This window comes from Aethina tumida, chromosome 7, assembly GCF_024364675.1.
Source record: "Aethina tumida isolate Nest 87 chromosome 7, icAetTumi1.1, whole genome shotgun sequence".
Taxonomy (NCBI): domain Eukaryota; kingdom Metazoa; phylum Arthropoda; class Insecta; order Coleoptera; family Nitidulidae; genus Aethina; species Aethina tumida.
The window spans coordinates 5,138,108-5,155,832 of NC_065441.1; the positions used below are offsets into that span (position 1 = coordinate 5,138,108).

The window sequence follows — 17,725 nt, forward strand, 5'->3', positions numbered from 1 at the left end:
AGTTATTTCCCATCAATTATTATTTAATTACTGTATAATTAAATTATATTATATTCACTACAATTGATAGCACACAAAGATATTCGAGATTTAATTTTTAAATAATATAAAAATCAGTCCTTTTGTCTAGTTTCTATTGAAACTATCACGATGGCAAATCGACAAATCATCGCATAAAAATGGCGAAGCAGATTAGTGAATAGTGGAATAATTGGCACTGGAATTTCGCAGGGAAGAATCAGAAAAATCATTGAACCCATCCCTGGTCTTCGGATTGCCGTTCGTGTGACCATCGGAGTGTGCAGCGGTACCTTCACGGCCCACCGAAAATACGCGAAACACACGCTGATCTAAAAATGTGTGATGGGAGACGGAAATAACATTTTTTTTTCATATTAATGAAGTTATTATTTGTATTTTAATTTTTAAATTATGTGACGTTGAAAGCCTGTATTTTTTTAACCAATAATATACATAAAAAAATATTAAAATTTTATTACTTTTATATAAAATTATGTTTAGTAAGAATAAGAAGAATAAGAAAAAATAATGTCTACTGAATAAATAAAAAAACAGGTTTTACAATTAAAAAAAAAAGATTCTAATTATTACTACTTTTATAAAATATATACGTTACTTCAATTATTTCTAAAAAATATAATTTCTATAAATAAAGTAATAATAAATAAAGATAATATAAATATAAATAATATATAATATAAGTCTATAAGACTTAAAATAAAATATTATATTATATATTAATAACTTATTAATTGTATCTAGTGTAGTTTTAAATAATGTATAAAAAATTTTAAAACTATATTATATAAACAAAAAAGGAATTAATATATATTATAAAAATATTTATATTGATTAAATTGTACTTTAAAAATAAAAAAAATTGAAAATACATATAAAGCATTTCTTTATATTTCTAATTCAAGTATTGTATGCAACAAAGATTTATGATATTTTCAAATATGATTATTTAATTTTTTTATTGATTATATATGTCTATATTTTAAAAATTTTGGTTTATTATTTAAGAAATATCAGAAAAAAAACTAGAAAAGTGTTAAAATATGAAAATTCAAATTCAACTACTATAACATCAAAATTTTCTATAAAATTCTATAATTTTTAAATTTATATATGCATACTTTGAAAATTTTGGTGTTGTATATTTCTGAAATATCAGAAATATGTTGAATTATGTAAATTCAAATTCAAATCAAATAATTCACACAACAAAATTTTTGATGAAATCATAAATTTTTTAATTACGATTAAAAAAGAAAATTAAAATTTTCTACTTTGCTTTATTAATCTGTATAAAATATCAATAAGATTAAGGAAAATTTGATTAATAAACAATCTTTCTTAAATTTTATTAATACATTTATATAAATTTAATTTAAAAAATATTTTTTATAAAAATTCAATCTAAAAAAATATTTTAAAACCGCATAATATCTGAACAGTGTATGAAAATTGATTCAAAACCTTGTTACAGCAATAAAATTCGTCGAGTGGTTTATAATTAAATAAGCGATGGATGTAAATAATTTGTTATCGGGTTTCTGAAACTCATTTAGTTGGTATTATTGTTAGTAGTAAACGTTTCACGTAAATAGGTTTCAATTACCAATGTTTTACGTCGATTTTATTATTGGGTTAATATAACCGATTGGCTACATTCATTTTATGGTACTTACGATTAGATAATTTTAAATAAATATATCCTATGTATAATTTTATGTAGGGAGTGTCCTAAATTTGATTGTTTCGAGTATTTCCAGATCCAATAGAGGAAAGGGCAACATTGTTTTAAATGTTGATTGTATTAAACTGTATTTGAAAAATAAGCATTTCAAAAATATATCATTTGTGATAAATTAAATTAACTTAATATATACAGACAATATTCGAGTTATTTATTATGTTTATGCTTTAACTTTGCTTTTAAAATGTTGGAAACCAACTATGTTTTTCAAAAACATATAATTTTCTGATTTTCCTGATAAATTTCGAGATATTTTAAATTGTAATAATAATATAATATATAATTTTGTTTGAAAATTAATAATTATGTCACAATTTTTGAGTAAGTGTGAGTGAATATTCAAAATTTGAATTTTAAAAATATAAATAAACTATGTTATCAGTTATTCTATCTTAGGTTCACAGAAGACATCTCATAATTAGGGATATTCACAGAATTTATATTTTTAGAAAGCTGGATTTGACCCAACTTTTGAAATAAAAAGTAGTATATATTATTATATAATTTCAAAGTTATATTTTTAATGTAGTATACTACCATGCCTCTGTAGAAAGTTTTATGGTTAATGTGATTTTTAATAAATTTGTGTTTTTACGCCAGTTTACTCTATGTGGTCAAGAACTACTTCTAACATTTGAAATATCCTTTATACATGAATACAATACATATTTCTTTTTACAATTATGATTAATGACCAATTAAACTAATACACAGAATCTAACTAGGTGTTATATTTCTTAAATCAATACAACTTTAAGGTAAAAGGTGGTTTAATGGACATCCATAAACACGCCCTCCAATAGACAATCCCAATATAGGTCGCCCTAGTTTTCTGACACATTCCAATTCCACCCGAACCGACAACCAAGAACAATCGTGCGTTCCTGCCAGCGAGCCCACCATCGGCCCGGTCCCATGGTCCGCTACAAAACTACCAACACAAACCGACCATGGCATGGCGTTCGTGAATCGCGGACCCCTCTCCATAGCGTGCCCGTGGCCGGGCACACCTCGCAAAGGTACGAACCGTCGCCGTGTTTAGTTTACCGAACGTCGGTCGCCGGTCTCGCATTGCCATTGTTCCTGCGGTCGCGGGCCTCCAACAGGAAAAACGGACGCCACCCGCGGGAAGACCAGCCATCGGCCATCGATCCGTCATGCGGCCGCCAGCGTCGTTCCCAGTGTTGTGATGCGGCCCGGTGGTTGTTGTTCTTGTTGTTGTTGCTGTTGTGACGTGCAAACGATGTTAGTTCAGTGAGATGGCGGAAGTCAAGCCCCTGTATTCGACATGCGTCGCAGTCCTGGGATTTATTTGTTTCGTTGTCGGCGCGACGGCCGTCGGTATACCGATGTGGGGATACTTCGATACTCCTGGTACGTCTCTGGCGTCTGGTTGCGGAATGCGAACCCGCTCGCCCATTCACTTTCCATCCCGCTGTACGAAACGCAAAACCGAACGATCAACAAGTGGTGCATCTTTTTCACTTCAACGCCAACGTGCATCCTTCTCTTATATAAATCTATATATGTGCTCAATAACATTATGGAAATCTTCTAGAAACCATAATATATTTACTATTTTATATACAGGTTTAACCATAATTTGGCGTCCAACATCGATAACGTTGGGCGCCAAATTCATGTAATGTTTATGATCACACATACGCATACACAGTACAAGTGGTAAAATTAAAACAACTTTTTATTTATTTTTTATTTACAAGAATTTATGTCAGTGAACAAAACCAACTTGATTAATTATTTCTTTTTAGAAATAATTTATATCTTTTATTAAGGCGCCAATTTCAGCTAATAAATAATTCCAATGCTTTTTATAAATTTAACGGTCTCGGTAACTTTGAATATAAATATTTTATATTTTAGCGTATTATAAATTTTTTATGATATGCTTGAAATAAGTAATATCATACATTGAATATAATAATCGATCTCCAATTACAAATAACAAAAACCAAGAATAAATATGTAATTAATTTCAAATAAATTTTCAATATTATAAATATTCTGATAAGAACAAAAAAATAATAAGGCAAATTTTTAATTTTGAATTGAATATTATTAAATTAATTTAATTACTAAAATTAAACAACAATGTTTTTTACTATAAATATTACGTATAATTATTATTATTAAAAAAATTTGAATAAATAAATAAAAATAATTGTATATATCATTTAATAAATAAAATGTAACGAGAATACGTGACATACTTTTTGGTACAAAAATTGTGTCACAATATATTCAGAAAATAAATCAATAATGTTTTCCTGTCGTAAAAATGGTTATTTAACGATGACAAAATTCGGAAATGTTTCAGTTTGCTTTATTTAAATTATGATTTCTGATTAAAATTAGTAATTAATATTATTTATTATTAAAACTTTAAATATTCAAAAAAGTGTAGTTTGCAATTAATTTTTAAAAATATAATAACTATTACTAAAATAGTCTAAAAAAGTCTGAATTTACATAAAATTAAAATTATAAAAAAATAACTTGTTTAAATTATGTGTTTTTTGATATTTATTATTAAAATGATATTTAGTGTATTATAAATTTGACTAAATCTAAATTGTTTATGCGAAATTTTAATTATTTTTTTTTAATTTTATAACTAATTATTTTTTTATGTGTGTTTTAGTATAATATGTTCATATTTATTATTAAATATTATTAAAATATCACAGAATGTTACAAATAAATAAATATTTTTTGATATTTCACTCAATATATTTATTAAATAGAAATATATTTACCAAATTACTTCAATATATAATAAAAATATTATATATTTTCAATTTTTAATATAAATAAAATAGTACTACTTTATATACAGGATTATTAAAAAGTTGTTTTATTTTTAATTCTTTTATCTATCTACAAATTGTTCTACAAAGAAAGAAAACCTACTTAAATAATTACTTCTTTTTAAAAATAATTAGTCTCTTTTAAAAAATATTCACAATTTTAGTTAATAAAGAGCGTATATGTCTTAAATATTTGTATATATGCTCAAATTTGAACAAAAATATCTAAATTTTAGAGTCTCCTAAAATATTTGCAAAATTCTTAAGACAAGTGTGGAATAAAATGTAATAATATTCATAAATGAACACATATTTATTGATATTTCACTAAATATATTAAATATAAGAAAAATTAATAATTCATAAAAATATATTTTGCTGTATACTTTAATAATATTAAAAAAATATGTATTTAAATAAAATAATAATAATATAAAGTAAAATAAATAATTATTTTATATACTTGATCCAAACATTTATTAATTTTTCTATAATTTAAAAATATATATAAATTTCCTTTGAAGTTTTATTGATTTTTCTAGTTGATATTATTCAAATGATAAATAATGCATGTAAATGGTGTGATTAAAACTAAATTAAAATCAATAAAATAAAGCTTAGACTTTAACTGTGCAATATAGTAATCCAATTTGTAAAATCGAAATATAATGGATACCCCAATTTAATATACGATCGATAAATACTATTTTTAAATTGGGTCGAGTATAATCGGCAACTTTAGTAACGACATTCCCAACCGGAACGCAATATCTACATTTAATATCGTGTCTTCGTGTTTAAATGTGTTATCAACAAAAAACAAACAGCCGTTCACCCATAAAAAATGAAGTACAAAGAACATTGTCACAAATTAAACAAATTCACTTATTGCATGTAATGGTTTTCGAACAGTTTCACATGTTCAATTTATTTATGTGTTCGTTTTAAACGTACGAGTCATCACATTTAACTACGTTTACCTGGAATTTCGCATTAACTGTAATTCCTGCTTGAGCACCACCATTTTTTCCGACAATCGCAGGTAACACGTACGAAATTCAACAATTTAATGGAATCAAGACAGAAAACTTTCGCAATGGACTTATTTCACTGCGTAATACGAGTAACTAGTAAACATTTCTCGCCTTAAACATTCTTAAGTTACAACTAGACCATTAACGAAACTACAGTTTCACTGTTGTGCATTTCGTGAAAGTAACTCATCTCTTGTCTTGCTCATTAAAATATGCAGAAGAGAGACATTTTTGTTTGCTTAACCGCGGAGCTTTCGATAAATTTATTACAATACTTTTATTGCAATTTAAATTTATTACAGGTATTACTTGATAATATTTGGACACATATTTGTTTTTTAGCGAAGAAATTGTGTTTTTTAGTACAGGAACTTAACAATGAAATAAACCAACAATTTGGCGCCCAACATCAATAATGGTGGGCGCCAAATTTATGTTATGTTATGTTCACACTAACAGAACTGGTAAAATTGAGATAAAACTGTCCTGTTTCATTTCTTACATTATATATAAGTTTATATAATACATAATAATATAATGTATACACTGTATGTTTCCTAAAAATTCTGTTTTATTTTTAAATTTTTTTATCTTGATTAATTTGAATATATGAACAAATTAGAAGAAAAATGAAGTAAATTCATAATTTGGTGATCATTTTAATTTCGTACATTATTTATAAATTGATACATAATAATATAAGATAATGTATATAGTACTGTATGTAAAGGTTTACAAAAAATTTGGCGCCCAACATTGATAACGTTGGGCGCCAATTCTGTTTAATTTTTAATTTTTTTAACTTGATTAATTTGAATATATGAACAAATTTGAAAAAAAAATATTTATATTTTAATGTCTTTTAAATTTACAAAATTCTCAATATTATTATTATAATTAAATAGAATAATATATAACATAATAATAATATAATTATACAATATTCATAATAAATCATTTATTACAATAAAATTTAGGAATTTTATTGCATTTTAAATTACTACAAGTGCGACAAACATTTTGTCGACTACAGTTATATACAGCTAATCAATCGCGAATTCTTTGCAAGTGATTTCCAACAAAACACGTTGCATAAAACCAGTCGAATACAAAGCATGATTTCAATTACAATTAATAATTAATAATACATGTGTGGTTGCGTCTCTCCTTTTCAAATCGGTTCTATACAGTAGTCAAGTTGTCACGTTAACCTGCATCCAAAGTTATTTATAGTCGCATTCAAAGAAACTACTAATTACCAATTCGACGCTTATGTCAGACATTTAGGTCAAATTTCTAACTTTTGACAGTAAAATCGATCGAAACCTGTACGATTTTTGGTCTGGTGCAGTGCTCAAAATAACTTTTACTGAGTTGCATTTATGTTTAGATATTTTTAGTGATACATTTAAAACACATTGTTGTTTTCCATAATGGAAAAAAGACACAACTCTCTAATTGACATCAAGCAATTGACGTCATAATTGTATCTCTTAGATCTCTGAGTGGTTTTGAACAAATATCGAATTGCAAACTAATTGGACTGTAATGTGCAATTAAGCAAAACATCCCTAGACAATTAAAATTGCTGTCCATTAAAAATACGTGTTGTTCTCGGGGTCAGTCAACTCTCCGACTTGCCTTGTTTCCGATCGATTGTCCAACCCCTAAAAATATGGGTTAATAGTGTCAGATTGCTGATTAGCTGAATTTTATGCCTTAAAACACTTTTATGCATTACTTCGTGGAACCCTCGCAGACATGTGTGAATGCCAGTGTGACAGGTGCATCTTCTCAGAATGTGTTTAGCAAACACAAACACAACTTTAATATTGTTGTGTCTCACTGATAAAGTTCTTAAGTACACATTTAGAATAAATTGCAATATATGTGATTACTTTCATAATTTTTCTTTTTAGTTTCTTTATTCATCATAGAAATTGCATTTGACACTAATTCAGATATTAGAAGATGGAAATTATATTTCGTATTTAAAATAGTAATAAAACATAATTTAGAAATGTATTTTAAACGAAAATTATATATTCAAATTTTACAATAAAATAAATATATAAAATGATTTAGTGTTTTTTTAATATTTCTCTTTTACTGTATAAAATTAGTGTTTTACATATTGAGACTTGAGAATAACATTAAAGAGAGATAAAATAAATAAATAACTTATATGTATTCAAACTTGAAAATAAAATAATTATTCTATTCATAATAAAAAGTAATTATTGGTGAATGTGGAGAAATAGGGTATTAAAAATGTTTAAATTGTTAATTTTTTAATTTTCTTCCTTTACAATGTAAAAAATTGAGACAAGGCAATAAATTAAATCATGATGACTAAATATCGAGGAATGTGATATAAAAAACTGTTTAACCGGTTATTTTTTTAATATTCCTATTTTACAGTTTACAAATTTGTGTTTTAAATATTGAAACTTGACAACAAAATAAACAATATAGAGACCAAATGCCTGAAATGTTAGTTCTTTTAGTATTTGTATTATGTACCTTAAAAAAGTTTTAATTAAGACTTAACAATAAAATAAATGGTAAAGGAGAATTTATTCAAGCAATGTCTTTACAACATAACAAAACATAAAGAACAAATGAAAGAATGAAGAGCGAAACCAAGAGGTTAAACAGTTACGGTTACCTTGAAATTGGGCATGGTGGTCATTCAACTTGTGCGGTGCAGTTAGGATTGTGAAAGTTGAAAATTTTCGGCCAGTTTTCAACCGTTTTAGGTCTACTATGATCTAGCCGTTACGTATTACCTTGACATTTCCATGTCTACACACACATACGTTGCTGTAAAAATCAATAGGCAAGGTCACGAATCTTATTTTTTTATGTTTTCGGTTATCGTCTTTGCTGATGATAAAACATGCAAGTTTATTGTGCAACCTTTTGTTCATATGGCCATGTCGAATGTGCATTGTTCATTTAAATGGAAAATTATATGTAAAAAAGAGCCGTGAAAATATAGATACATATGTATTTTGTTACATAATTATATACATATTTAAACAAATTTCTATAGAATTGTCATTTAAATTTTTAAACAGTTAAAATTTAAAAACAATTATTTTAGTAGTAACAACATATAAAAAAACACATTAATATATTACTTACCTCATTTTGTAAATGAAAATGTTTTGAAAGAGTTACTTTAATTATAAAATTATCAATCTTAATTGATTTTACAATACATAGTATACATTTTAATTTTATTGCAAATATTTGAAAGAATTATTTAATCTATAGAATAGTAAAGTTTTATCTGGAATTATTTAATTTGATATTTATGAGAGTGTTTCTATGAATATAACTTGAATTCAATTAAAGATTTAATTGATTATTGGATTAATACGATAATAATATTAATACAAATAACAATATTTAATTATTAACTAAATCATTTCAGTTTTATTGTAAATATTTGAAAGTATGATTTAATGTTATAATATTTATTAATAAAATGTTTATTTTATTAGATTACTCTTTAATTGAAAATTTTTAATTATTAAATTATTAGATGAATCACTTCAATTTTATTGAAAATATTTGAAATAAAAAGTTACAATTGAAAAATATTAATATTAATATTTGTTATTATTAGTTATTATGAATAACTACTGAACTAAAGTTTAAGTGATCTTTTTGTTACTACTATAATAGTATATATTTAATTATTTAATTAGCAAGTCAATTATTTCAATTTTATTGCAAATATTGGAAAGAATTATTTAATTTATAGCATAGTAAAGTTTTATCTAAAATTATTTAATTTGAAATGTTATACATTAATAAAAAAAAATGTATATTAGATTACTTTTCAATTGATAATTCAATTCAATTTATAATAGTGTTTTTATGAATGTAAATTCGACTGAACTTTTTTTTAATTGATTTTTTTGTTACTACTAAAAAAATATATGTTTAAATACACAATAATCGTGTGAATTATTTCAATTTCGTTTGAATATCTGTAGAAAAGTCAAGTTTTATCTAAAATCACAATAGTAATATCTATTCAAATTGAACTGTCATAGATAATTATTAACAAAATGTTGAATATTAGATTATTTTACAATTGAAAATTTATCTAAATGTTTCTTTGAATATAATTTGGCCGAATTAATGTGTGATTGATTTTTGTATTAATATTATAATAATTTACATTTAATTATTTAAATATCAGGTGAAACACTTCACTGTTTTATTACAAATATTCGAAATAATTATTTAATCCATAGAATAGGAAATTCGTTTCGAAAATTTAAATTTAAAAAATATTAACCTGTATTTAATATGAAATATTATTCGTAATTATTAACAAAACATTTAATACCAGATTAATATCCAATTCAAAATATATCAGAATGTTTGTATGAGTATAATATTTACCGAATTAGAGTTTAATAATTTAATTATTTAAATATTATGTACGCCATCTCTAATTTGTTTACGTGAATTTAATTTAAGCCGATTTATTGTTTTTAAAACCCATTATATAAATGTCAAGTGAATCATTGCAATTTTATTACAAATGTTGTTTATAAAGTGAATATGTTAAAATAGTCATTGAAAAAAGTCACATATTTAACTTCTCACAATTTTAACAATGACTCAAAACAACTTAATAAAATCATCAGTGTTAGATTCAATGTCATTAATCCACATATTTAATTTTCTGGTTTTATATTTGTAAAAAATAAAAAAAAATAAATAACATTAATAAGCCTCATGTTTTTAATATTCATTATTATGAATTTACAATTTACAACTGAAACCATTAATAGTAATTGAAAAACCATTTTTGTAATACCGTCATTACAAAATGAATTCGACCTTTCCCCCAATGATTTATGCGTGCATATTCAACATCGAGTAACACAGTAAAAAGTGTTTTATTACAAGGAGAAAAACATCCTCCAACACAGGTCACCGATAAGAAACATTTCCGTGCAACTTCCCGGTTGAAAGTTTCCCACATAATCCCGATTGATTATTAATGCAATTAATAAACCGTGTTCCACCCATCGTTAGAAAATAATCGCGTCGATTAAATACATTCGCTCATGTGATAAATAAAACATGGAAAACACGTTGGTTTAATTACTGAATGGGCAAATTGTTATTGAAAACGTCGCTTTTAATGCAGAGCCAAGGGGAAATTGCGCAATTAAAACGCGAAAATTACCAGAAAACCGTGTGTGGATCTTTTGATGTTCGTTTTTATGGTGCGGAGATGAACGTTTCGAAACGGGCCGTAAAAATTGCCGGGCACGGGAATTAATCATAAATGTTTTCTGTTTATTTTACTCAGAATGTTCGGTTCGGTTAAGAACTGAAATTAACCTGCATACACATATGTACCTAACGTGGATAATGCGATGTCCTTCATAAATTTAATTGATATCGTTAGAAACCATCACATTTCCTGTTTTCGATTTCCATAAACAAAGTCCGTAAAATATTATGCGTCAGCAAATATGGTTTCATTTCGTGTGATGCATTTAAATGCACACCTGTTTTAATTGTGAAATTGTCGGGGAGTTTTTTAATATTAAGGACGGCATTAATTGCGCATTATTTGTGTCAAAATAGGTATTTGAAAATTATTATTAGAAATGTGCGTCATACTTTTATGATACAAATTTAAATTTTTACCCAACTGAATATATTTTTACTTATTTTTTCCTCATCGTTATTATTAGAGGTTTGTCGTGATTTTATTATTTATAATACTGCACAGTTTATTTTTTAAATTACAAACATAAGTACAAAAAGGTTTTTACCATTTTTAAAATTGTTTTGATTACCATAGAAAATCTGTGTAAATAATATTTTTATTTAGTTTTTAATTATTTTTCCATTGGAAATTCATATTTTTCAATTCAAAATTCAAACCTGATTATAAATTAAAATATATTTTTACGTCTTTTTATTATATATTTGACAGTTACGGTTTCTTTCTTCTTGTTAGTATAAAAAGATATCTTTTCTTACTCCTTTTGATTACCTATATATTTCCATTGAAAATTCATAAATTATCATTTAAAATTTTTAGTTAACCTTTTCATAAATTAAAATATATTTTTACTTATTTCCTCTTTTCTTTTTGTTAGTATAAAATGTTATCTTTTCAGACTTTTTTTGATTACTTGATTTTTGCCTAAATATTTACGTAATCTTTTTATAAATTAAAATAAATTTTTATTTCTTTTTATTTTAAATATTAAATATTTAAATGTTAGAGGGTTAATCTCTTTTCTTATTATTAGTATAAAATTATTATTAGTAAAACTCATTAATTATTATCTATTACTGAAAAATTAGGGGTTTTACTACATTCTTTATAAATGATATTTATAATTTAATTATTTTTATTATTTAACATTTTATTATTATTTATTTATTTATTATAAATATTTTATTATAAACATTATTTATTTTTTTCTTCTTTCTTTCAAAGTAAATACCAATAATACTTGTAAAACTTGCAACCTAAATGAAAAAACAAATACAAAATGACTGCATAAAATATTCAGACAGAATCTATGATATTGTGAACTGTAGCATTGATATCGATCGTCCTGTTTTCAAGGTTTTCCATTAATAATCCAAGGAACTCATTGAACAAGTTGTAAAATATGTATTTGTATCATTCGACATTTCAAATATTGATACTGAATACAAATGCCGTTTTAAAATTCACATTTAACGTATCGTTAAAGACGGAACTTCATCTAAAATATGTTGCTAATAATCGATACAACGTTTAAAAACCGAGTCACGAGTTAGGTGGTACATTTAAAAATTCACAGGGTGGCAGTAAATTTATTCACCGCTTTTTTTATTTACGAAATATCGCAGGGGTCTAATTGACTCGCGAGAGAACAGACTGTGACTTTTTTGTCTCACAGTTTACCTACCGTAACGACCCAATTTACGTCGTAAGGACTTGTTTAGATTTGTAGAGATGTTGGTGTCCCTTTTTTGCTTTATTCATTTATATATTTTTTTATAAAATATAGTGGTCAAATTAGTATCTTTAGTGGCTAATATAAAACAACACAAAGTTTGTTAAATGAGAAAGTACAAACAAAAATCTTACTTTTGATAAAAAGTTTAACGACTTTGGTTGAGCCAAATATTATAAATTAGTTTTATCTTTTTCATAAGCATCATTTTATTTAAAAATAGATTAAAATTGATTTTTGTGATAAATCAGTGGTCTCAGGCCCCTGTATAGCTTATAAAAACTTTTTTCTATACTTTTTTCATAGTTACATATATTAATATAATTTTTAACACCTCTACAACAACTATGTGGTATCACAACAACACGTGAACACTAATTGGTTACATCAGTTTGTCAATATTTATACATATTTAGATGACAAAAAAATATTATTGAGCCCCCAGGCTAAAGGTATCAAAAAGTCTTTAGGAAATAACGTAAGGAGTTTTAATTAATTGACGAATAACAGACTGTGACTCTTTTTTCTCAAATATAACCAACCATAACGACCCAGTTTACATGGTAAGAACTAGCAGATATGTTGTGGAGTTGTGATTGCGATAAAATGGGCACATATTAAATTATTACCAAACAATAAATTTAATAATAATTTATGTACACTTTTTTCTAACCACACGTGAACACTAATTGCAGTCTTAATGTTCGTGTCTACGTCAACGTGCCAAATTATTGCAATTAATCACTATTTACATGTACAAACGCGACACAAAATTAACAAGACTCATTTTTAATGAACCCCAAAAATAAGAAAAAAAGGCAGGTGGTTGACAAATGTCGTAATTGTTATTTAAATCGAAAACACGTTCCGAATTACAACTGTTCGACAAACCCGACGTATTCAAATTAGCATTGAATAAAGGAACGACAATGTGGTTGGGAAATGTGGAAGCTGTGACATTATTTTATTTTTTCTATACATTTTCGATAGGTTGGGTGTCATGGATGCGTGTAAATTATGCCGTACCAAAGCGACTAAATGCGTTTTGTCGACCCAGAAAATCGTTCCCATGGAACATGGGAAATATGGTGGTCGTACTGAATGAAAAATTGTGGGAAGTCGGGTCCGAAAACGCCGTTCGTCACTTTCGGATCGATTGGGAAAGGTGAAAACGGCGTTGATTGTTAAAGTAAATAGTTTTGTACATTTTTACTTTGTTCTGTAGCAAGCAAGTGTTATGTAGGTTGAGCCTGATTGTTTAGTCTGATTATGTTAATGTCAGTAAATTAGTTGGTACGGAGGTGTAAACTTTTACCTTTCAGTTACAGAAACGTGTAATTTAATTTCAGTGTTAGTTCCATTAAACTGAATAATTTTACAAATAGAATGAAAAGCTTATTAGTTTAAATGCTTGGAATTTTATTTAAAAAGAAAATTCTGCAACATTTTATTCAAATTTAGATATTTTAGGACAAAACACTGAAAGTAAATTAAATGAAAAATATCCTGTAAATAAATTACATTTTTTAAAATACAATTTACAAAGTAATCTGATAAACAAAAAGTAATTAAAAATTTTAATGGGTTTTAATAACTTTTTAAGAATTTAAAAAATATATTAAATATTGTGTTTTAACCTTCCACCTTTAAAAAACAAGAAATTTAATTTTCAAAATTATACACATTTTTACTTAATTACTATTAAATTACTGAAAATATATATTTGAAAATTAAACTTTAGTAATTGAATAGAGATTATATCATATCAAACCGTAGAAAACACAAAAAATTAATAATATTAACTAACTTAAATGTTATTAAATTATATAAAATATATTTATATATTATATAAATATATTTCAATTTATAATGTTGTTTAGAAGTTTACTAAAATTTTATATATTATTTGTCTATTTCTAATTTAAGTACATCACTGTCAAACTGTGAAAAACAGGAAAAGATAGTTATTAAAAAATAGCATAAATTTAAACACGATTAACTGACCATAATAAATTTTAACTTATATTTATAAAATACATATTTGAAAAATAAATTTTAAAAATTAATTAAGACAAAAGAAAAATTAATTACTTAATTATTTTCTCTGTCTGTTATTTATGATTGTTTTTCTAAAGTTTATTAAAAATCTGTTAAAGGCCTCAAAAATGAAATATTATATAAGATGTGTCTATTTTTAATTTAATTATATCACAATGTAGAAGACCTAATAAATTAATTTTACATAAAATGTATATCTGAAAATATTGCAAGACAAAAATTAATGAAATTATTGATTGATTAATAGTTTTTTAATTTATGGTAATTTATCCAATCTATAGAAAATAGAAAAATTAATTTAAAAAATATTTATTTAAATATAATATATTTCATAATTTAATTTGTTTATAATTGGAAAATATTAAATAATTTGTTGAATAAGAAATAATGTTTTATTTATTTTACAAAAAATATTCTCTAAGTTAACAGATAGAATATTAATTATTATCTATATTAAAAACTTTTCTTATTTATAATTAATGTTATTAAAAATCCATTAATATTAAAACATATTTTATACGTTATTTAGTTATATATTGACCAAATATGAAACTATAATTAAATAAAAAATGTGTTTTTTTTGGTATAGTGACTTAAGAATAAAATAAACGAATAATTTGGCGCCCAACGCCAATAACGGTGGGCGCCAAAAATATATTACGTTAAGATCATACTAACAAAACTTGAAAAATTAAAATAAAATCCATTTTAATTTTTTACATTATTTATAAAATAATATAACACATAATAATATAATACATAATAATATAATGCATTACTACAACTTTATGTAAGGTATACTTAAAAATTGGCGCCCAACATTAATAACGTTGGGCGCCAAATCTGTTTTATTTTTATTTTTTTTTTATATTGATTAATTCGAATACATGAACAAATTTGAATAAAAAAATTTATATTTTAACTTCTCAAAACATATATATTATTATTATAAATAGAATAATATGAAATGTTCATAATAAATCATTTGTTACAATAAAATTTGAGAATTTTGTTGTAATTTTAAATTACTACAAAGTTCGACAAACATATTGTCGACTACAGTTATATTCAGCTAATCAGTCGTGCAAAAAAACCAGTTGAATATCATGTTATTAAAAATCCATGAAATTTATTAATAGTAAAATATATTTTATACGTTAATTTAGTTATATATTAACCAACTATGAAACTATAATTAAATAAAAACAAATTAAATGAAGACATTATAAATTTCCAACATGTCAAAATCAGAACGTAATAAATTTTAAGTTAATTACCGATCGTTCATTATTGCTAATAAACTGTAATCCGTGATTCCTTTCATTTAAACTCGAACAAAATAATACTTCAATGGGCACGGTTGTGCCACCAATAAATCATATTAATTCGATTTAATCAATGGAATATAATTCCATGAAACCGAATGCAACTGCAACTCACAGGAATCCGTTTCCATCTCGAGACCGGTAAATTATAAACTGGCGCAATGGTTTATTTTGCCACAAGAAGCTGTAAATTTAATGTATTTTTGCACGCGCCGCACAAAGCCCTGCAATTGCGAACGATAAATTTCATAAATAGTACAGCGCCCGCGAACAATATTTATTCAGCGTAATAATGGTCGCCTTAATTATGTTCGCAACATTGTGTGGGCATTAAAAACTTTTTCCACTTACACCATTATATAAATATATTAAAAAAAAAAACAATTTGCGGTTTCTCCGCATCCAAATTGCTGTATAAATGATAAGTGTGAATTGTGTGCGTGCGTGTTGGTGAAAATAAAACTAATTTCCTTCCTGAAAATGAATACGTTAGATTCATTTCAGGAAAAAAAAACGTTTTATGTTCATTATGCTCGAGTGTTTTCTCTCGCAAACGGTAATGGGAGCAATTATTTTCGGATTTAAGGAGACCGACAAGTTTATTGTGTTGAAAACGAAACTGAATAAATTACCTGAAATACGTCAGACTTATAGTTTTTTACTGGTTGTGAACGGGGCATACATATTAATTGATTAAATAGTAATTTTGTGGGTGTTGAGTTGTGGGAAAATTGCCCATAACCTTCAGTTAAAAGGCAAAGACCCTGGTTTAAAGTTCAAAATTGTTGAAAATAATAATATTTAATTATATGAAATAAGTATTCATTTACTTTGTCTGTAAATTTCAATAGAAAAATAATACTTATGTTAATTGCCCAAACATTAATTCTATTTTTTCGCAAATTACTAAAATTTCAATGCAACAATAAAATAATTATTTTTAAATTAAAAGCAGTCTTAAGTTAAATTATAAAACATAGAAGGCAGCACATCGCATGCCCCAAAAATATGCAACTGCCCTTACATCTTGAAGCATTTGTTACCTATTGTATAATAAACAAGATAATGAAAGTACACTGTACATTATGTTTAAAGTTAACATGTTTCTCAACTTTCGCTTGCCATCTGTCTAAGCATATAGAATGGCAAAATGTTACCATAACAGTGTAACCGAAAACTTAATAAAACTTTGGCATTTGCTTACGATAACTTTGAGTTATGTTACCCTTGAATATTGTTTGTTTTAATATAACTTGCCTAGATTACCAAACTTTTTATATATATCTACCCACATATATTTACTTTAATCTATGTTTGTTTGCTTGTTTGTTTTTGTTTTTTATGCTGGTTTATCTTAACTTTAACTGTAAACGATTTGAGTAACTATTTTAAACAGCTTAGTCCTTATTTTAGTTTATTTTTAAGCATTCTGAAATAATTTGTGTACAAACAAAATAATTTAAACGAAATTGTGGTTAAAAAATGATTAGATGTCTAACAATTGTTTTGTTTACAAATGGCTGTTTCTAAATTTACCTTAGCTAATATTTAGTTGAGATCTCTAATTTCCATTTTTTTTAATTCGTTACTTGTTAAAAATAAAATAAAACATTTCATCTTTAATGTAGTGTTCCTAATTTTTAATTCGATAATCTTTGATTTATATCAATAAATGCCTATAAAACAATAACTTATT

General features: G+C 25.2%; 1 protein-coding gene across 2 annotated transcripts in view; it reads left to right on the forward strand.

Moving 5' to 3' along the window:
• The first annotated feature begins 2,738 nt into the window (after positions 1-2,738).
• Positions 2,739-17,725, forward strand: part of LOC109598985 (uncharacterized) — a 31,993-nt gene continuing 17,006 nt past the window's right edge. The window contains exon 1 of one of the 2 annotated variants that reach the window (XM_049969994.1): positions 2,739-3,157. In XM_049969994.1, coding sequence (XP_049825951.1) covers positions 3,043-3,157 — 115 coding nt within the window. In that variant the 5' untranslated portion in view covers positions 2,739-3,042. The remainder of the gene's footprint in view (positions 3,158-17,725) is intronic. The other variant, XM_020014896.2, reaches the window with a different exon arrangement.